Genomic DNA, 21,408 nt, shown 5'->3' on the forward strand with positions numbered 1-21,408 from the left:
GCCTGAGTTCTGTCTAAAAGTGTGGTTGTACAAAAACCCAATAACTGTATATGAGAGTTACAATAAAATTGTGTTTTGGACGAGAGTAGAAATGAGTGCTTACAAGTGTTAAGGCATGTTTTGACATAAAGGAAGGGGAATTATGATTTTTTTTCAAAATTTTACTTTAACAAAATGCAAAACTAACATTTTGGTTGGTACAAATTGCTTTTTGGAAAGTGGTGAAGGGGAGCAATCATGTGGAGAAAGGGAGCAAAAAATTTTGTGGTTTTTCAGTTCAATTCCAGAAGCAAAACAAAATGAAGTAGAAACTGTGTGTGAGGCCAAGCTTGTGTTCACTGCTTGAGTCTGTATAAGCACAGCATCTCTGAAGTTAATGCAATTTTTGCTTCTTTTTTTTTTTTTAAGAAAAAAGAGTACAGCATGAAAGGAAGTTGGCTTTAGTCCTGCTTTCCCATACTGAACTGATTAATGTCAGGCTTTTATCCATACTTAAATTCTAGAAGATTGTACAGTATTACAAGGCTATTCTCTAACATTAGGCCAAATCTGGGCTCCTTATGGAATGTAACAGTTCCCTAAACACCCTTTTTTCCTTAAGCAAGTCTCCTTATCAAAGACTTAGTATGGAGTTGTCATTGTGAGTTGTCATAGTATGTGTGTCATTGTGTCAAAACAGTACAAAATTGAGCTTTTCATAAAATGTACCTGCTGAAGGCACTGCACTATTGTTATTCTAACAACACTGCATTTCAGGAGCCCCCTTCTTTTACCATTCTTGCTTTATTCTTTTCGAAGTTTATCATGGGCAGGGAAACTAAAAAACAAAGAGATAGGTCTTGGGAAGCAGAGATAATAACATGCAGAAATGTAATTGTGCGAAGTTGGGAATAAACATGCTCTAATGCTGCTATCTTTATCCACTGCTTCTTCTGCTGAAGAAAACAGTACATTGTAAAGGTAGGCATGAAACAGCGCCAGTGGTGGCTGTAATAAGCCTCAGGAGGAAGGTATAGGTGCACTGAGGAAATTTGAGGGGGTTGATCTCAGAACAGAAATGAGACTACGTTTTATATCCCATTGTTTGCTCACCCATTACGTAAATTGGCAGCAGTGTAGAAAACCACACACACACATATATACATGTGTATGTTTTTTCTCTTTTTGTTTTTCCTAGATGCTAGAAATGACATACAGAAGGAAAGTAACTTAAAAGAACTCCTTAAAGAACTGCCTGAAGCACATTACTGCCTGCTGAAGTATCTGTGCCAGTTCCTGATAAAAGTTGCTGAACATCATGTAGAGAACAGGATGAACCTCTGCAATCTTGCCACTGTGTTTGGACCAAATTGCTTTCAGTAAGTTGGGGCTTTTACTTTTCCTCTTACCTTGATAAAAAGCGTTATAGAGCAAATGACTGAAAATATAGCTGAGAACCCTAACTGGTCAGAATGATCAATAAGGGGCAATGACTGGGGCTTCTTATTAGTTTTTAGTACTAAGGCATTGTTTGTGCTTATTGGGAGCATTGTGGTGTAGTCCCGGTAGGCAGCTAAGTGCTGCACAGCCACTCACTCCCTCTTCCCAGATGGGACGGGGTGAAAATCGGAAAGGTAAAAGCATGAGAATTCACGGGGTGAGATGAAGACAGGTTACTAAGTAAAGCAAAAGCTGTGTGCACGAACAAAGCAAAACGATTCATTCACTTCTTCCCATCAGCGGGCAGATACTCAAGCTCATCCAAGAAAGCAGGCCTCGTCACACATAATGGTTTCTTGGGAAGACAAACACCACCACTCTGGACATCTCCCCCTTCTTCCTTCTTTACCCCAGCTTTTATTGCTGAGTATGGTATGTCGCATGGTATGGAATACCTCCTTGGTCAGCCTGGATCACCTGTCCTGGCTGTGTCCCCTCCCAGATTCCCACACACTGCTAACTTCCCCTCTGGCAGGGCAGCACAAGAAGCAAAAAAGTCTTTGGCTCTATGCAAATAATTCTCTGCAACAACCAGAAACATCAAAATACAACATCAACAAAATAGTGGTGATAAAACAGTGTATTATCACCACTATTTGAAGAAAAAAATCCAAAACACAGCATTGTGTGAGCTTGTACGAAGAAGTCTGTCCCAGCCAAAACGATGACAGGGTGTTGAGTTGCTCTCCCGTCTTCTTTTGCAGTGTTGCTAAACAGTTGGTCAGTTTTCTATTGCTGTGTTGACAGCAGATTGTATAAGAGCAAGGAGACTTGTGCTCGTGCAGCATTCTTCCTTTGCCATCAAATAATGTGGATGCTTCTCTGCAGAAAGATTTGAGAAAGGGTACCTGGGAGAAAAAAGGACTCATGCAGCAGTCAGCTGCTGTATGATTTCTAGATGGTACTATGTACTCTCTACAGATTTGCTCTTGTGATCTGATGTCTGATCTCAAGATGATGATGATTCTGGGTTCTTTTTCATTCTGGTATATTGTGAAACTGGTCTGGAGTTTATGAGGTTCCATTGGCCTTTTGAGACTTCTCAACTATATTCACTAGTTCTACTAGTTTCTTTCATGGAGCTAAGTTCCTTACACCTTTGATAAAGATAACATGCCTACGTGCTAGTGGGTCTAGCAGCAATATTGGGAAGAGCTACTTCCAAGTGTGAGAATGCCCTCGAACAAGATTGTTCCTGTTGAGTCACTGCAACGAGGTAGCGTGCCATTACCATCTTTGCCCTGGCCTTTTCTGCAATACAACTGCTGGCTGGCATCCAAGACCTAAGACATGGGGGACACGTAAGAAGTTTAGTTTGGTCATCAGTCTTGAAAGATGTGTGATACCTGCAAAAAAGAGGAGTACGGTCCTTGTAGCAAATGTCTGATTTGTATTGACCCTTGCAAAAATTTGTTCAAGAATGATGCTGCATTGCCTAATGAGACTTAGATTAGATTAATTGCCTAACAAGACTATCTCCCTAAGCTTCCTCCGTAGCCTCCAGAAATAGGCTTCTTTAAAGAGGGAGAAAACAGAAGGTTCATTGTCATTCTCCACAATGTGCTGTATCCTGTGCAGCGTGCTCTAGGTGATCCTGCTTGGCAGGGGGTTGGACTAGATGATCTTCAGAGGTCTCTTCCATCCCTGCCAATTCTGTGATTGTAATATACTGAGCTAATTCCACGTACCTAAGCTAGATGCAGCTTGCTCTCTTTTTAAAGGAACACATCTTTTTCCATTGATAAGAGGGAGAACCTGCAGAGGTGAGACATTCATACCAAACCTTGTCCTTTTGTCTACACCTCCACCTCTTCTTAAGGTAGTTGCTTATAGAGGATGAAGGTGATTGCATCAGGATACAAACATTAAAGCGTTTACTATCTTAGTAGAAAACCATAAAGCATATTATGAAGCAAAAAAAATCTTCCTCTCCAAAAGAAAGAAAACTCAAAAGACCAAAGTATGTACAGGAATATACAAGTATGAGAGTTAGTCGAAACACAGTACTGCAGATTTCTGACAAGAAGAAGCAAACCAGTTTTTAAAGATCATATTTCTGTGGGCACTGTTATTTACATGGTGAGGTTTTAAAGTTTGGGAGTTTCTGTCTAAATGTATTAGTGGACTTAGCTTTTCTCATATAGTCTATTTGTTCTTAAATCTGATGTCTAAATCACTGATTTAAACTCCCAAGTGGCCATTTGAATAATTTTAGGGAAGTTTTGAAAATCAGCTCTGCATGCTTTTTGGTATAGAATGCAGAGAGTTGAAGTTTGAAAATGCAATTGGCCTTCCAAGATTAAACCAAAACATACTTCCTAAGAGCACCATAATTGTTTCTTCAACTTATTTCTGCTCATAAGGTAGCATAGGAAAGATTTAACCGTTTCTGTAAGGTATAGGATCTGGGTATAGGAGGAGAAGAATCATTCCATCACAGAGGATTGAGAAAGGCAGAGTTCACTGAAGATACAAGAGCTCTTGTGAATATGTGTGCAGCCAGCCCTGCAGCTGTGACATGCATCAAAATGCTTGTGCAGCAAAAGAGGCAATGAAAACAAGATTTGACACTTAACAAATAGGTAATGCATTTCTACAAGAGACGAATATTTCGGAGTGAGTGGATGTAGATTTTTGTTTAAACTAAGCTTCACTATCTGGTAATCCAGCTGTGGATTTCATCAGATCTTATCTTTTCAGAGTAATTCAGGATAATGGTCTAGACACCATTGTGAGCAACAGTTGAAATACTGTTTTTTTCCCTCTGTTAATGAATGCATTCTTAAGTTGATGAAACTGATCAACTCAACAAAGATTTGACAGGAGGAAGAAAGAACTCACAGCACCCAACTTTTGGCATTGGTCTTAGCCAGCTGGTTAATCAGTCAGCCAGAGAGAGATCTTCTGAATGTAGTTCAGAGCTCCAGAGCAAGGCTGTCTGAAGTCTGCCTTGGCAAGGGCAGTCTTACCCCTGACTACAGGCAGCTCCTAGAGAAACTAGCTGCAGAAATCAAATATCAGCTGGTGGTTGAAGCAAACATTCCTTTCACTTTGCATTCTTTGTTCAGAGCAGTGTACGGGGTGTTTTGCTGGGACAAGGAAACAAGGCTTAGCAGCCAGCTTGTCAGCAATTCCTCTGGTAATGTAGGAAGACCTGATATTTTTCTGTCAGTAGTTCACACATCTAAAATCAATGTCTATGTAGCTAATGCCCAGGGTCAGAAAGAATAAAGCTTATCTGCTGATAGTGAAAGATTGCTTTCTACAAGGTATTTTTTAGTGTCATTTTAACTATTTGGACATACTATTTCCTACTTGGTAACTGAAGCTGTTTTACAAGTGAATAAATCTCCCTATTGAGCACCTCTGCAGACATTTAGACTTCATTTTAATTCCCTTCATCTCATTCCACTTCTCTATATCATGTCTCAGTGATTATTCTAATTTCCCAAACTTTCAACCCTTATTACTTTTTATCTTATCCGTTACTGCTCCTGCGTCCTTGCTGTGTGATAAACCAAACTGGTTCTCTTCTAATTAAAGGTTAATGAAAGGTTATCTCGTGTTTTCTGTATTTATAATGAATAGAAGAGGGGAAAAAATGACTATTTGCAGTCCTTGTAATGAAGTGCAGTGTAAGATATGTGGCAAAACATAAAGGGCAAGGTCAAACAGTTCAAACAAGGAAAATATGATGATTTGAGATTCAGTGCATTGTTTTCTTCCAATTCAGATTTGTTCAGACCTACTGTGATGGAAGCCAAAGGTCAAGTATACAGAGAAATACAGCCCTTGGTAGACAACAAGCACGGAGGAACATAAATAGTTGGCTTTTCTGTTACCAGGCTAATCTGGGGAGGGTGATTTAAGCCCTCACTAATACAACTGTGTTTCATTCTAACAGAAATGAAGCGTGTTGTGAAGGTTTGCTCCATCACCCCAAAAGAGGCTGGCAGAAGCAAGTGTCTGGTTAAAATGATGCTGTTTGTTATCCAGCAGTTCTAGCTGGATGAGTATGTAAAGGCCTGAGAGGTTTGTTGATTTGGGATCCAAAGGGAGAAGAAGCTTTAGTGATGAGGGGCTTTCCCCTAAACACTTTCTTGCAGAGTTAGAGCATTTTTTTCTGCTTGGTTATCCTCCCAATCCCCTTGCCATGGTTAGCAAGGAAGAAGGGGCACAAAGCACAGATTCTGGAACTGCAGCAGAGGGAAAATGCAGGGAACAGCTGTGCTTTGGGGGTGCTTCTTTCTCCAAGGTAGCTAACAGCAAAGTGAATGTTCCTTCCAAGTGATTCAACTAAAATGTGCTGCCTACAGTGCATCCATCAGTGTTGCTTTTAGAGGCAGTGGGAATATAGGACAAGGTACTCTGCTTTGATGACAGAAAACTTACCTTCTTTTCTACCTTCTTTTGTGAGGAGAAAATCTGAGAAAAGAGCTTTCTTCATCTACCTGGCTTTTTCGTGTACTTCTTGCAGGTGTTTTCCACAACAAACAGCTTTCCAGCCTGGCACAGGTCTGATTGTTATTGGTCAGAGCCACCAGTCTCCCGTGTGCCACTAGGGGACAAACTGCAATGTAAACAGGTTCCTTAGTGTTTCTCAGCTGGGAGCTGGCTTGGAGAAGCAGGTGATGTAGCTGTGATGCCAAGGGCAAGCGTAAGAATAAATCAAGCTCTGCATCGTGCTGTTGATTAAGGCTTTATCCACTGATGAATAAGGCCAAATTTCCACTACTGCAAACCACTGAATTCCTCTTTCTGTGTTTAAAAGCACTGATGCAGCTGTGTCTGTGATTGAGTAATGGTGGATCAGGCATGAACCTTGCAGCAAGGTGGATTTTATTTGCTTGTCGGTAGAACTGAAAGGAAAGCCAGGCAGGTAAAGCCAAATAACTCATCAAAATTTTGTGTTGAGTGAGGCTAATGAGGGATTAATTTTAGCATCTCTGAATTGAGTGCTTAGTTAGTAGTGATATATCTTCACTCATCTTTACATTTTTACATATATTTTGTTTGCTTGTTTTTGAAAAATTGTACAATGAAATGATAGCTTGAACTCATTTGACTTTGGAACCTAAAACCCCACCCTCTTTTGAGTTTCATAAATAGAAATTCATGACTATAGAATGTACTCTGCCCTGTCCTCTTATGACTAAAACCGAAATTTTGTTCTGGTTTAGTGAGGGAAATCAGAACCAGCAAGAAATTCTTAGTATTCTGCAAAACTGCAACAAAACTCAAGCTCCTTAAAAAAGATAAGAATGTTATGATCATGCTGTTGTGAGACACTGAAGATGTAAGCTTAGCACATCATTATTTTAAATAACGGGTAACAGTTTCCCCTTCCCATTTCATCATTATTGTTGCTACAGCTGAGACTTGCTGCCTGTCTTATTTCATGTCCCCTTCACTATCATACTTGTAATTTTCCACTCTTGGCTAAGAAGGAGGTCTTTGATCCCTGAAGCTGTTTTTAACAGAATAAATTGTTTTGTCTGTTACACTGTGTTTGTGAGTTAATAACCTAAGAACTTGATTATTTTATGAGTTATTGGATAAAATCTGTTCCTTTTTTTTTTTTTTTTTTTTGTTATGATTGCTTCATAACCCTAATTTAAGAGCTTAGGGAGAATTTCTTCTTCCTTTTTAAACAAAGGTATGAAAGGATGATTCAGGCCTTTCACATTGACAGCATGTCTATTAGTTTCATTCCTAATGCTGACAAAATCATAAGTGTGACATCGTAACAGGGCACCTTTCTTCTCTTGCTGTGTACCGTTACAAAGTGTTGCACAGTTAGTGTACCTGTGATGGTAGTACAAAATATAGCCTTCAGAAAGGTATATTTAATCAAAATAAAGGAGTAAACAACATATTTCTTTATAAATTGAGACAGTCAAAGGCAGCATCCTGTCTCGCCAGTAGATCAGTGGAAATTTCTAGTTATTGGTGGTGCATTCTCAAATTAGTATCAGTAGTTGCATATAGTTAGATGAAACTTGTCATCCTGAAGGCTATCCAAAAATTTTCCAAGTTTTATATAGAAAACCTTGCATGTTTTAGCTTTGTTTTTGCAGTGGAATGTGGCAGCTGTTAAGACTGGCACTTGTTACCCAGCAGTAGATTAGGAAAGGAAGATCAGTATTTGAACTAGCTGAAAGTGCTGGAGGAATTTAGAGGCACAACTAGGGTCTGATCCAAAATGTGTTAACTCTGACAAGTATCTTTCAGGCAACAAACTTGGTAAGAGGTCTGGGAAAGCATATTCTATGAGGAAAGGCTGAGGACACTTCGGTTGTCTAGTCTGGAGAAAAGAAGGCCTACTTTTACTGCAGCTTCCAAGCTGCCTATTGTGACTGTAATTTCCTGATGAAAAACGAAGCTCTTCCTGGAGCAAAAGGCTTTAAACATGAATTAAGCCAATAATCAAGTCTGTGCAGCGGCATCACTCTTAACTGCTTTGCATTACCTGCTCTACCTGCATTTTGCTTTACACATTTCCTGCAAGTATTGTAGACAGAGGTGGAATTACTGAGTTGATTTAGGCTCCTAAATCTGATGTTACAGACCGTAATCTGGAACAGATTGCAAAAGATAATTAGTTAGGTGCCTGGTGGGATTTTCCACTGTCTCGGAAATGAGGACACTTCTGCAAATTCTCAGTAGTGACATATGACCTTGCATTTGCTTTGAACTGGTGAGACGTAAGTTTGTAAATGATGCAGAGCCTGTAAATGACTCATGCACACTGAAATGAACACCTCCCTCAACTCAGTGTTGCCGTGTCTTTAGCCACCTGTTAGCCTCTGATCTTGCAGAAGAGTCAGCAGATGCGAATACCCGCCTGTTTTCAGCTGTACCAGTTTGTAGTCCAGTCTGTTAAGACAAATTGCTTTCATCAGCTGTTACCTTACCTGATTAAAGTACAGGGCTAAGCTGTGGACCTGAGCTCACATCTGCTACAGACACAGTAACATTTATCTGGAGGGACAGAGCAGACTGACAGACATTGTAATCTCTTAAAACTACTGCAACCCTACTCTCAGAATCTTCAGTTGTGCTGGTTGAGGGGCTTGTGGGCACCTGAGGTACTAAAGAAAATATTTCGCAAGGGCTGGAGAAACAACAACAACCAAAAAAAACCAAACAAACAAACTGTAATGTTCTCTGGCTTCTGAGACCCTTTATTTCTTCTAGGATCCCCTAGAAGATTGGTAAGTTTACTTTGTGGTGCTCCTTTATAAACCGTGCTGTACCAGCAGGAAAAGTAGCAGTCAGACAAGACAGCATACAGCCCTCATTGTGTTTTAAGTTAGGATTATGGTGCTGTCATTCCACCCAGGCTAGGGCTGCAAAGACACTTAAGGAAATGGCAGTGTGCATTCTTCATCTTAGACAGGGTGGGGTTGAGCAGCACTGGGAATTCATAACGAGATGCACCACTTCACCTGGAGATCGCTGGTTCTCAGCTGTGACTTGGAGCTGTCAGCAGTTGCTGCCTGGGGAAATCAGTTCAGTGATCTCAATCCAACTCATTATAGGCAGGTGATTACATCAGACGTCCTCCCGGCTCTCGTTTCTGCTTGAAGCAAGGTTCTCAGGCATGGTGACTGGCGACGGAACCCTGTGGTGATGCCTGTCTCTTTCTGGATGGCAAGTGGATTCTGGAGATTCAATCTCTCCTAAGTACGCTACACATTTAGCCTGTTACAGCTTGCTTACAGGGTCCCCGAGCTAAATTCATTTAACTAATGCAGGAAATGTAAGTAATTCTTTCACACTGAGCTAATTTGACTTCAGGTCAATTCAGTTCTGAATAAGAGTTGTGACGTGGATCTTTGAAGTGGTTTAACTAGCTTGAGACTAATTTTCTTGAGCATCCGCATGTAAGTAGACATACCATTGACTTAAAGTGGTCTGGAAGAACACAGAGAACAAGTGAGCACTGGTCTGCAAAGACATGAGTGGTACAAAGCTGTGGTGGATGGGTGAGCAGGCATGGGAGGGCACTGTGCAGAATGTGAAATCCAGGTTTATGTCTCCCTTCTGGAAAGTGTGTTTTTGGTGTAGAAGCTGTTGTTCTACTGCTGCTGTACTGTTTGTGATTCCTGTACTGAAGTAGTTTGTACATGGCTATAAGGTGATCACGTCCAACCTTTGAGCATTTTGTGACCAGAGTAAATTGTGCATTTAACTCAATAGGCAGCACAATTAATTAACGTGCAAATCAGACATGAAGGAGCCATTGCTATGAACACAGTTATGTTGAAATGCTTTAACAAGGTGTTTCCAAAAGAACGTGAGAAAGTGTCCAAGGACAAGGATGTGAATCATGGAAGCGTTATATGGGATTTTCTCATAGAACTGTGTTTTTTTTTTCCTATTGATCTGAAGTGAAACTTGTACATTTCATAGCTTTTCAGACTAAGCAAAACTGAAGATTTTTTACATACAGTCTCAGAAAAGTCCAGTTGGACTTTTGCACACAGTGTGACAACAGATGGGTTTTAATTTCTATGAATATGCAAGTTGGGTGCATGCTTATAATCTAAACTTCTTAACTATGCTGAGCTGCAGATTTATTGCAAGGAAAAGGTCAGCGTGGATAGCTTGAAGAATATAATAATCCTTGCCACAGTGGAGGTCTAATAGCAGCAACTGAAGGAAAAAATAAACAAGAAATTTTATAAAATATGTGGACCAGTTTTAGTGACAGAATGGCAATAGATGATTTACTTTATACTGCCATTAAAGTAAAGCAAATCTTGCTGTCCTACTTGGTTACATTCAGAGAGGGAATGTAATGTGGTTTTCTTGTTTGTTTGTTTTGGTTTGGTTTTGGTTTTGTTTTGTTTTGCTATAGGAGGCATTGGCTATAGCTCCTAGCAAATGTAGTTTAAGTCAAAATTCTGCCCTAAAATTCTCTGAAGCTATCTGGAGTCATTTTTTGACTTGAAATCATTGGATTATGTTTTCCAGCCATTTCCTAGAAAAGAGGTTCATAGGGTTGCCAGGCTTATGTTAGTGTTGTCCTGTTTTGGAGAAACGCATCAGGATGGTGAGAGTTGAGATTTTCCTGAATCAAGCTAACTGAGTTCAGCTAACTCCAGAGAACATACAGTCCTGTTACATGCTTACACACTTTCTTTTATTCAGGACCATTACTATTTTCTAGTGAATATATGACATTCTTAAAAGTGAGTTGGATCCATGCTTATCCAGCCATAGAAATTTTCCCGATTTTTAATGTAATCTGAGGCCAGGTTCTACACTAATGGAGTCATCTGATTTAAGGCTCCTGAAACTGACCCATTTTACAGCTGGCAATGGTTCTGCCGCATAAAATAGTTCTGATAATTTAACCTTCAGGTCCTGCAACTCTGTTACGTATATTGGATGTTGAAAATGACATCAGTAAAGATCCTCCTCTAGAGTTTACACAGATACGCTCTGCTGCGGTAGGATCCTCTCCCTGTTGACAGGTAGATGCATTGCAGAGAGTAAAGTATTGAAAAGGATCAGTAACATGCAAACCCTACAAGAAGGCCTTTTTTTGATGGAAGGTTTCTGGGAGTATCTGCTTTCAGAGACTTTTTACTAAATTAACATTTGGGTCCAATAAGCAATAAGTACAGTTTTACAGCAGTAGCCAGTTATTTGTTAATTTGCTGAATATAGTAAATAATTAATTTCAAGTTATATCTCTATAAAATAGTTCAGATGGCATTTGTTTAATTTTGGGGGAGTTAGGTTGTTTTTCCTCTCATAAAATTGTGTAGACGTTCTCAGCCAAAAAATACTTGGAATGTTTTTCTGATGTGTTTTTTTTGTTTGTTTGTTTGTTTTTTTCTCACCTGCTTTTTCCCTTTAAATTATTTCTGGGTTTTCTCTACCTCTTGATTTTCAGTTTCTGCCACCTTATAATTCTTTATAGAATTCACGTCATTGTGGCCATTTCATGGGTCACTGAGAGCAGAGTACATCTGCTGGGAATGCTGTACTACAGGAAATTCTATATGATTGGAGAAATATTTTAAATGCTGAAGGAGATTCTTCAGAGAGCCTACTATTACATTAAAACAGAATTTAAATGTGTTTTGGGCTCAATAAAACATGCAAAACTCCTACGTTCCAACAGATGATCATTAGATGCTTATTAATTGGGTGCTCAGTTGTGAGTTGTGTTTTTTTTTAACCACATGACAGGGTTGCCATCTCCATGTTTTACAAATCTTTGTGAGTTATTAGTCTACAAAACAAATAGCAAGTCAAAATTAGATGAAGAAATGTGATATATGTCATGGAGTCACCTTAAGCTATAGAGATCTTGCTTAGCATTTCCTTTTAGTGTGCTGCTCAGCATGTGGGTTTTCTTTTTTTTTTTTGACTCATCATATACCTTAGAGATCATCACTGATCACTTTTTCAAGGAATCTGACTCTTCGCAGTAACAGTTCAGAGAATTTAAATGCCTCATGCTGTCTGTGCCGCAGTCATCAACCCAACTTTCAGCAAGGTTAGTGGTATCTCATGTGGTGGTTTCCTCAATTAGATCTTTGCCTAGACTTTGTGGAGAAGATAGTTTGACCAACAGATACAGTATTTAATATTACTAAGAAAAACGAATAGTTGTTACCACCATAGCTATGCTCCTTCTTTCCCAGACAGTTTTTCGTGTCTGCTAGCTAGCCTGTGTCCACAATAAAAACATTATAGAGATGCTGTGTAAGAACGGTTCACTCTTAAGTATCTAATATTCTACTTCATGTTCCATCCAACTTTAGTGTGCCCTCTGGATTTGAAGGTATAAAAGAACAAGAGATCTGCAACAAGATAATGACTAAAATGCTGGAAAGTTACAACACCTTATTTGAATCGGAAGGCTTGAAGAAGGAAGAAGAAAAGCCGGTATGTGAAGAGCTATCAAGAATTATTTTGGTAAAAGTGAGTATCTCTAATATTGCACTTTTGTATAGCAAATCAATAGTGCAGACTTATTACAGCTTCAATTCAGAAATCTTTTAGATAAGTGGGAAGCAGGCTCTGTAATAATAATGTTCTTTGTTATTGATCTACAGCTTTACAAATCGATCCTCCTAATAGGCTAATTTTCATTACTAGTTGATTGAGGAAAACACTGTCTGTGTTCCTGAGTCATTTAGTTGTCTCCCAAGGGCTCTGAAATCCTTTTTTTGATACACCTCAGGCTTCCTGTAGCTGCATCATTGGTACCTACTTGAAAGATGAAGAGTGTTTAATAGTCCTAAGGCTGTATTATACTCAAAATCTTAGTGATAACATCCCTGGTTCAAGATCCAGGAATGCAGCAAACTTGTCTGTGAAGAAGGTCTGGTCTGCAGATGGGAGTCTCTGTTGCTTTGATAAAGGAACAGAGGCTCCTTCGTTTCTTCGTAGTGCTGGTTTTAATACTGCACTTGCTACAAGGCCTTGCTTGATCTGACCTTTGTTGATCTGACCTTGGAGGGAGAACTTGCCCAGATGCCTATTTTTCCATCTACACATCTCTGGTCTGGCATACCTAAAGCCTCGTATGTATTGAGTAGTGGAGGCAGAGCCTGCAGACGGGCTCCTCTTCTGGATCCATGCAGTAACTTGCTTCCACTCCTCTGTGTGGCTCAAGTTGCTGCCTTTATCCTGATGCAGGTTAGATACCAGGCCTACCTCAGAAGTGGCCATGCTAGGTAGGCATGTGTTGTGGTTTAACCCGGCAGGCAGCTAAGCAGCGCACACTCAGCGGGATGGGGGAGAGAGTCAAAGGAAGAAAAATAATGTAAAAGAGTAAAAGTTCATGGTTTGAGATAAAGGCAGCTTAATAAGACAGAAAAGGAAGGTAAAATAATAATAAAAGAATATACAATGCAGTTGCTCACCACCCAATGACTGATGCCCAGATCATTCTTTCTCCCTGAAGTCTCTGCTGCCTTCACGTCATCCACTTTCAACCATGGTTTTTAAAGCCAACTCAGTTATGATTTTGGAGCAAATACTCAGAAACATGCCATCCCTATATTGGAAAGTGCTTCCTCTCATATGCCTGATGATGTTTACCAGCTTTATGAACTTATGCATCTCCTGGCACCTCATGAGCTGGGTATCTTAAGATTTTCACTCGCTCTTGGAAAAATCCACTGACTTAAATGCCAAAAGTAATGCTCTTTTAAATTGGAAACAAAAATGTGGATTTTGCAGATAAAGTCATGAAAGCATGTACTTCTCTTTGAGCAGCGTATTAGAAAGGAAAAACAGAACTTAGGTGGAGCAAGTTGCATCTTGTTTAGCATGTTGGTCATAGCTAGGGGAAATCCATAATGCTACAGACTTCTAGAAGGAGTAAGAGTATTTCAGTCAGGTACAGATTGTGGCATCTTAGAGAAAATCTGTTTTAAAGGAACAAAAAGTTAATTTTAGAGACGGGGAAAAGAGATTCTGATTCTGTAGGTGTGTTAGCTGAATTATCTTTTTTGCTGTGTTTATGAACTTAGGAGGTGCAGGTTACATCACACCAGTTATATCTCCTCTTTCAAAGATTGCTCACTCATTGGGAAAGACAAGTTGTGCCAGGTAAAGTGATTTCTTAGACTGTTTTCTCACTGGATCATAGTTCAGAAAGTAAGAGAGCTGAAATTTTCTGCAAGTTGCCTTCCAGTCCCTGCTTTGTTCCCAGGACTGTAAAACATCCTCTCATTCATTGCTCAGGCACACGTGTATGGTAAGATTATAGTTAGAAATGGTGGGGAATTTTTCTTTGGAAACCTCTATTTAGAAATAAAAAAGTGCCATTTTTACAAAACAACTTTTATCTTGGAACAGATTCCATTTCCCTGGGAAACTGAACTGCTTCCTGATGCCTTGCCTAGAATGGCTTCATTAGATTCTCACTCCACTTAGTAGAGTGAGATCCACAAGATCTTCTAGGCAGGTGGCTAGCAGGTAGAAATAAAATGTACTTCCTTCAGAAACACAAATATTTATGGGAAATTCCTTCTCTAAAATAAACTTGATTTTTTTATTCCAAAACAGGATAAATATATTTAAGTATAGCAGGTCTCATTTGTAGCCAGCTATCATTACAATCTCTAAGACCTTTTTCCAAGCTTCAGTTTAATTTTCAGATCCATTGAAGGTCTGAAAGACTCTCAGGCTGTTGATTAATAGGATCTGCTAGTTAGAAATGGGTGGAGAAGTGGATTAAGTGTTCTGATTAGCTATCTGCTCAGTGTTGTCTTTCTCTGACTTGGAAGGACCATAAATATTTTTTTTTCGGGCAGAGTCAGGTGTGAACTGTTTATTCTTTAGGTATATCTGAACTGCTCTGTATTTATCACATTTTAAGTTTCAGTGGAGCATTATAAAATGTTTATGATTTGCTTTGGAGAAGAATTCCAAGAGCATTTAGTTATGGTCCTGATTGATTTTTGTGGCAGTGAACTGAGTGATAACTCAGGTAATTAAAGACAGTCAGTTTTGAGTTGCAGTACAGATTATTTTTTTTGTCTTGATTTAAGAAACCTACAGTAATAACAAAAATAATCATTTTGTACTGGGACTTTTATTTTTCAAAGAATTTAAAGTGTTACTCAAACTGCAATTACATGTAGTCCTATATTGTACATCTAGACAGTGTTGTACTGTTACAACTGCAATAAAACAGAACCTTTGAATAACATTGGTAATGTTATTCATTAATGATCAAAGATAAGCAGTGAAGAGGATTTGGTTTGAGTTCCAGAGGACAGGACAACCTGGACAGGCAAAGAATTATGAGACTCTTGAGAGATTTCTGGAATTACTGCCTTCGCTGGTTCCAGGTAAAATGTGCCATCTTTAATAGTATAATGCTTTTTAGGTCAGTATTTTAAAGCCCTTACCATGCAGGGCTACAGGGTTGTGCTTCTTTTGGCTTTTTCTTTCCCTGCTTTTTCCCTCCAATGCCTTCTTGACAGAGCTTTGTTAGTTTTAAGAACCAGTCAGCTGAGAGCACATAAATGTTTGCACTGAGAAACAAGTACCAATATACTGAGGACTTAATGCTGCTCCTGCCTCGATTACATATTTGGGAAAGGAATGCAAAGGGCTTTCCCCTTCTTTCCCTATTGGATAGTAGAACATGTAGCCCTGTTCAACTGATGCAGGAGAGAGAGTAAGTCCGTTTATAATATTGAATTTATAAGATTATAAATTAAAAAAAATTAAAGTTAAAAATTCAAGTAAAATTATAAAGGTACAATTTTAACATTCTGAATGTAATCAAAGTATACTTTTGCTGGCCTCTGAACAGGGGGATTTCACTCCCTGAAGAGCTACAGAAATTAGTCTCTTTGGCTTTTGCAAAAATTAATAGTTTCAAAACAGCACAAGTAACTTCTTGCATTTTTATCCAGTTTGTTCCCAGCCTTCTAACAGAAGTAGCCACTTAAGTTGAGAGGTTTAGTTGTCAAAACAGATCTTTCTTGCTTGAAATGACAGCAAAAATGCATGCACTGTGTTCTGCAAGCCTGCTGTTAGATTTATAAGGAGGCAGGCAAGCCACCACCACATGTAGATTCATCTAATGGTGCTTGATGGGTGCAAAACATGTGGTGCCCAACCCAGCCAGGCAAGCCCCTAAGCGTGGATTTTATGGCAACGAGAATGGTCCAGCTGCCTTCAGGCGCTGTTTTGAAGTGGAGTGCTTGCTTGCATGTTCAGTTGAACACTCAGATTGGATCGTTCAGGTCTTGGTAGGATTTGAGCCCTTCATCCCTGGGAAGAGATAAAAAAAAAAAAAAAAAGGTAGAACAGTCAAAATGTTCTCCATCATGGCTTGACTTTGCTCCCGTTACAAGCAGTGGTAAAACTCCATTTCCACTAGGCACTTCTGAAAGTCATGGTGTTTCTGATTATTTCCTCAGATATGTAAAGAAAGAACTTTACTAATAAATGTTTCCTTCCCCTTTCCTCAGTTGTTTTCACTTAAATACCATAGCATGAGGATCTAATCCCTTGACAAGATTTAGGAGAAAATGCTGAAAACACGCTGTGGTGGGTGTGCTCCCCCACTCTAAGTAGTCACCCTTCCCTGTGACCTCAGTGCTCTGGCTCTGTGGTTATGCATGCAGCAGACATGAGAGTGATCCCTTGTTTATATCAGGAAAATGGCATCTGCTTCTAATCCGTGTTATACTGCCCTGGCTAAGCCTGCAGGGTCTAGATAGTTTCCTTTATGCTTCTTTCATGCGTGGGACCATTTTAGCATCGTATTAATGGCTGGTTTTCAGTACGACACTAGCTCCTCCTCTTCAGAAGGCACAGGGAACTGATCTCCTTTAAAAATCCTTCCTGAAGGTCTCAACAAATGCTACTATTTAATTCAGTATTCCCCTTTTTTTGAGTGAGCCACACCAGTTCTCTCCTGCCTGGGCCAGAGTGCACCCAAGTGTCCGAGTGGGTTCGAGTGAGAGAAAGATGGGTGAAAAGCAAGTGAGGATAAAGGGCACCTGTGGAAATCTGTCTCTGCTTTGCTATTTAGTATTCCTTCAGATAGTATTCACTTCACAGTTGTCCACCCGTGAGCAGATGGGCATGTTTATAGGAAGGGTATATAGTGATTCAGTCTAAATGACATTTTAAGATGTGAGCTGACAGGAAATGAGCAATATGAGACTTGCAGGGGAAAGTTTATAAGCCTCCAAACCTTTCACCTATAGGAGATTGTTGAATCTCAAGTGAGGTGGACTGCTCTGTTTAGGCTGTAAACAGAAAGCAAGTGAAAAATCAGATCATCCTCAAACAATGCCTTGTGTAACTTTGGAATAATCTTCCACTGCTTCTAACTCCGCTGTTTTTGACAACTCTGGATGTGTAATATTAAAATAGAATACTTCTGCTCTTGAAGGTCATTAAAGCATTCACTAGATTATAAATCTGTCACTTGTGGTGGTTACTAAATACAGTACTGAATATTTACACAAACGATGTTAATGTTGAACACTATAAAGTAAATAATAATAATAATAATTCTGGTATCTCTTTAACTGGAACTTCACCGACAATATTTTCAGTTTAGTACCTTGTGAGAATAAAATTGCTAAGCTTTTGTACATTTAAAGGGAATAGGGGCATATAACAAATGTCTCTTTCTGTCCTGCTGTCTATATTTCTAGTATACTAGAATTCCTTCAAACCCAGCTGGCAGTGGTGATGTTTAGGAACTTTGCTTTTGCTCTCTGACAGTGTTTTGCTTAAACAAATACTCAGTGATAATAACATTGCCCCTTGATAATACCACATAATCAAAATGTAGAGCAAATAGGATCCATATGTGTATGTGTGTTCACATCTGTATTTGCACGTGTTTTATTTGAAATGTTTTTCATTCATTGTCTGTTTATTTTGGGGGGGAAGCAGCGGATGGCATTGCAGTTTAGCATTTGAGAGCAGTCCCTCTCAGTCAGTACAATATCCTTAGAAAGGGAAGCATCAAAGACGTACCAGGAAACAAGATACAGTAAAAATAAGCATGGGAGCCTCTCCTCTAGCCACATATTTCTGAGCAACCTTACCGTACCAGGGGGAAAAATGGTTTGGTAGAGGGATGAGAATTTTCTTTCTAAGACACATCTCTCAATTCCTTCTGTTCATGTTCCCCAGTGTTTATTTGGTTGCTCGCGAATTAGTTGTTCAATTAATCAGGTTGCATGAAATAATAAGCATTGTGCCCACTCTGCATAAATCGGCAGTGTTAATGCTGTCTTTGTAACAACAGCACATTGTAGGCACTCAAAATTATTCCAAAGTGCTGGGATTCAAGACACTCTGCAGCCTGTGTTTTAATTCATACTGGGCTCTGCCATTAGCTTCATCTGTGATGCTTTCGGGGTGGGAACTTCAGAAGGGCTCAGCACAGAATTAATTCTTTTTCCCATTATAACCAATTAATGAAATGCTCATTGACTTTGAAGTAAATCCTTCACATTCTTTATAAGTCCTCCTTTGAATACTATGAAGATCTCAGTTTGTCCATGAGAAACTGCTTGGCATACGTTGGTGCAGCTGTAAGTCTACTGCTTTGCAGGATTTCTGATGCCCTAAAACGTATGTGTAATAAGCAGGGCTCAAGGCAGTCTGAGAGCAACAGGAGGCTGTGGTGCAAGGGACACAAGGAGACAGATGCTCTATATGTGTCTGAATATGTACGCTCTTGAAAATCTGATCTGTCTGTCAGATCCCAGCACCATTTAGCCGTAGTTACCAATGGTGAACATCTCAGTTTCAGTAATAACAAAAGGCTCTGTCCTCTGCATGTTGGAAATCTTACAGTGGCAAACAGAATAATATGGAGACACTTAGGACTCTCTAGTTTACTGCCACATCAGATTCCTTTCAATAGTAACATTACTGAATTCTATGTGTGGAAAAAAAAGACTTTCTTTCTTCGTGATTTTTAGATCAGAAATGTAGCTTAGCTTGTCCTGAGTTAAAACTCAGTTAAGACTGAATTAAAGGAACTGTAATATGAGATGGAGATCTGGTGAGCCTGGGTTTCTGCCATAGCTAGGTCATGTTTTTCTTTTAGATCACACTTTTTATGAATAACATTACAGTAAATAGATAAATCAGACTCTAGTTTTCAAAATTGCCAGGGAGAATAGAATGTTCTTCTGGAACTGCTCTCAGCTCTGTTGTTCCTGAGCGCACACATTGGGTACACCCAGCAAGAGAGCAGCGTTGCTGTGTCACTTTGTAAATGTTTATTTTATTTTTTTATCTTAAATTCTTCTGCACATTCCTTATGGGTATCTCAGCCATGACGAGCTGTGGACATTAACCTGTTACACGGCACCTTAACTTGGCCAGCTAACACATGACAGGGACTTACAAATTGTGGGGTTGGGCATGAAAGATTAATGTTTTCACACAGTGAAGTCTGTAACCTTTTCACACATTCTGGGATTATACTTGATCCCACCATTACCAGTGTAACTTTTTGCAGCATTCACTAACCAGTCTTCCTGGACTGCCAGAGACGTGTTTTTCTTTTCTTCTTTGAAAATACCATGATATTCCACAGATGTAGTTGCCAATATTGAGGTATATCACAGGGTTATTGCTATGTTTGTCATTTCCTTTTTTATATTGTGGTCCTCTCTAAAAAAATAATGGATTTATGTGTCTCTCTGTTGCTCTCATACCAAGACCTTTGTACGTGTTTCATGGCAATAATTGCAATAAGTTAAGGCTGTACTGAAGCACAACAGAGTAACCTTTAGCAGTTTATTAAGAGATTTGGTCTCAGGTAAAAGTTCATATATATAAATAGTCTTGGGAGAACAAAAGGAAATGAAAGGGGAACTGAATAGGGTATTAGTTTCATATTGAAAAGCAATGATGTGTTTTTTGCAAAGTGTGAGATTTGGCTTTTTATTATTTCTGTCTCGAACAGCTCTGCTGAATTGTGGTTATTAAGGTATAGTGTAAAAGATATTGAGGTAGAACAGCAGATAAATACTGAGTTAGTTGTACTTTTCTTCCTATATGTCAGTAGCAACCAAGGTAAAAATCCAATATGTGATATTAGATGTTTCATCCTTTGTTATGTTCATCTTTTATCCTTAGATAAAAACATGTTTTACAGCTTTGCTAACATTGTTTCTCCTTCTAACAACGGTGTTTTCATCACTTTCTGGATACAAAATGGAAAGAGTATTTAAAGCATAGTAAAAAGAATCTTATTTTTTTTTTAAGTCATTGCTCACGTTATATCATTGTCTGCATTTTTCCTGGAGGTATGTGTGCCACTGAACGATGAGTCTGAGTTAATGCCTGAATTAAAATTAGTCATTCTGTCCAGTTAGCATTCATGAAATTATCTATGACCACAAGAATTAGAAAATGCCTTTGAAAATCCTCATGGCATGGGCACCACAACTTTAGTCTTAAAAGTATAAATTATTTGGCGCTTCATGTGGTTTATGGAGCCTTAACTAACCGTGAGCTCTTTTGCATCGTTGGGAAGAGATTTCATATTTTCTTGCTGTGTGAGTAGGAGGAAGAGCAGCTCTGTAATTGCTATGGCTCTCTTGCATGTGTTGGCACCCTTGACAGCACTGCTGCTTGTAACATCTGAGCTGCCATGCTCCAGAAGAATTTTGTGCAAGGAACAGCAGTGGTTTGGGTAATATTCCCTACTCCAATGTCAAATGAAGGGAGAGACAGGGACTCTGAAATTCATTCTTTCTTCTGGATTGCCCAATGAACAACACTGGTACATGCTTTTTTTCATACATGTAGCTTAGGGAGGAATTGCAGGTATGACCCTACTGGCACCTACCTGAAGCAAAAGCTGCATAGCATTGTTTTGTGGGATGCTGCTAAGAGAAACAGAATACTCACTCTTCAGTGGTGTACAGCTGCTGACCCAGTCAAGAATCATCTGCTGCAGTCTGTCCCAGTGCAATCAGCTAATGCATCACTTCTGCAATCATTCGCAGCATTGAATTCACTGGGTAATCCTCTTAATGGTTGCTCATCCTGTATAAGAATGGCTGCACTGGCATGGACGTGGGGTCCATCTAGCTTCATTTCCTGCCTCCCACTGTGGCCATAAGTGGATGTCCAGAAAAGTCAGAACAGGGGGCGGTGTATATGGTGTTTCCTTCAATTACTCTACTAGCTCCTTACTATTCTGAGGGGCTTTCTTGGTTTTGATGTTCTTTGTGTATTTAATGATGTCAAAAGTAGTTGTCCTGTCACCCCCTAGCATACATGTAAATATTTTCCTTCCACAGTGTCACCTAGCAAGGAGTTCTGTAAATTGTTCCCTGTCAGGTGAAGGACTGACTCCTTCTGTTTGCTGTAAACATGGCTTCTGAAAGTGTTATTTGAAGGCCACCTTTTTTGGTGGGTTTGTTTCTTTGAAAGAGGCAGCGA

The 21,408-nt window shown here is 39.4% G+C and overlaps 1 protein-coding gene across 10 annotated transcripts in view; it reads left to right on the forward strand.

Moving 5' to 3' along the window:
* Nucleotides 1-21,408, forward strand: part of FAM13A (family with sequence similarity 13 member A) — a 127,605-nt gene that overhangs the window by 14,470 nt on the left and 91,727 nt on the right. For 6 of the 10 annotated variants that reach the window (XM_027455806.3, XM_027455808.3, XM_027455807.3 and 3 more), the window contains exons 4-5: nucleotides 1,178-1,358; nucleotides 12,264-12,423. In XM_027455806.3, the coding sequence (XP_027311607.3) occupies nucleotides 1,178-1,358; nucleotides 12,264-12,423 (341 nt within the window). Of the gene's footprint in view, nucleotides 1-1,177; nucleotides 1,359-6,289; nucleotides 6,359-9,112; nucleotides 9,242-12,263; nucleotides 12,424-15,245; nucleotides 15,309-21,408 lie in introns of those variants that run through there. The other 4 variants (XM_072037047.1, XM_027455811.3, XM_027455813.3 and 1 more) reach the window with 4 other exon arrangements.

This window comes from Anas platyrhynchos, chromosome 4 (genome assembly GCF_047663525.1).
Source record: "Anas platyrhynchos isolate ZD024472 breed Pekin duck chromosome 4, IASCAAS_PekinDuck_T2T, whole genome shotgun sequence".
Taxonomy (NCBI): Eukaryota; Metazoa; Chordata; class Aves; order Anseriformes; family Anatidae; genus Anas; species Anas platyrhynchos.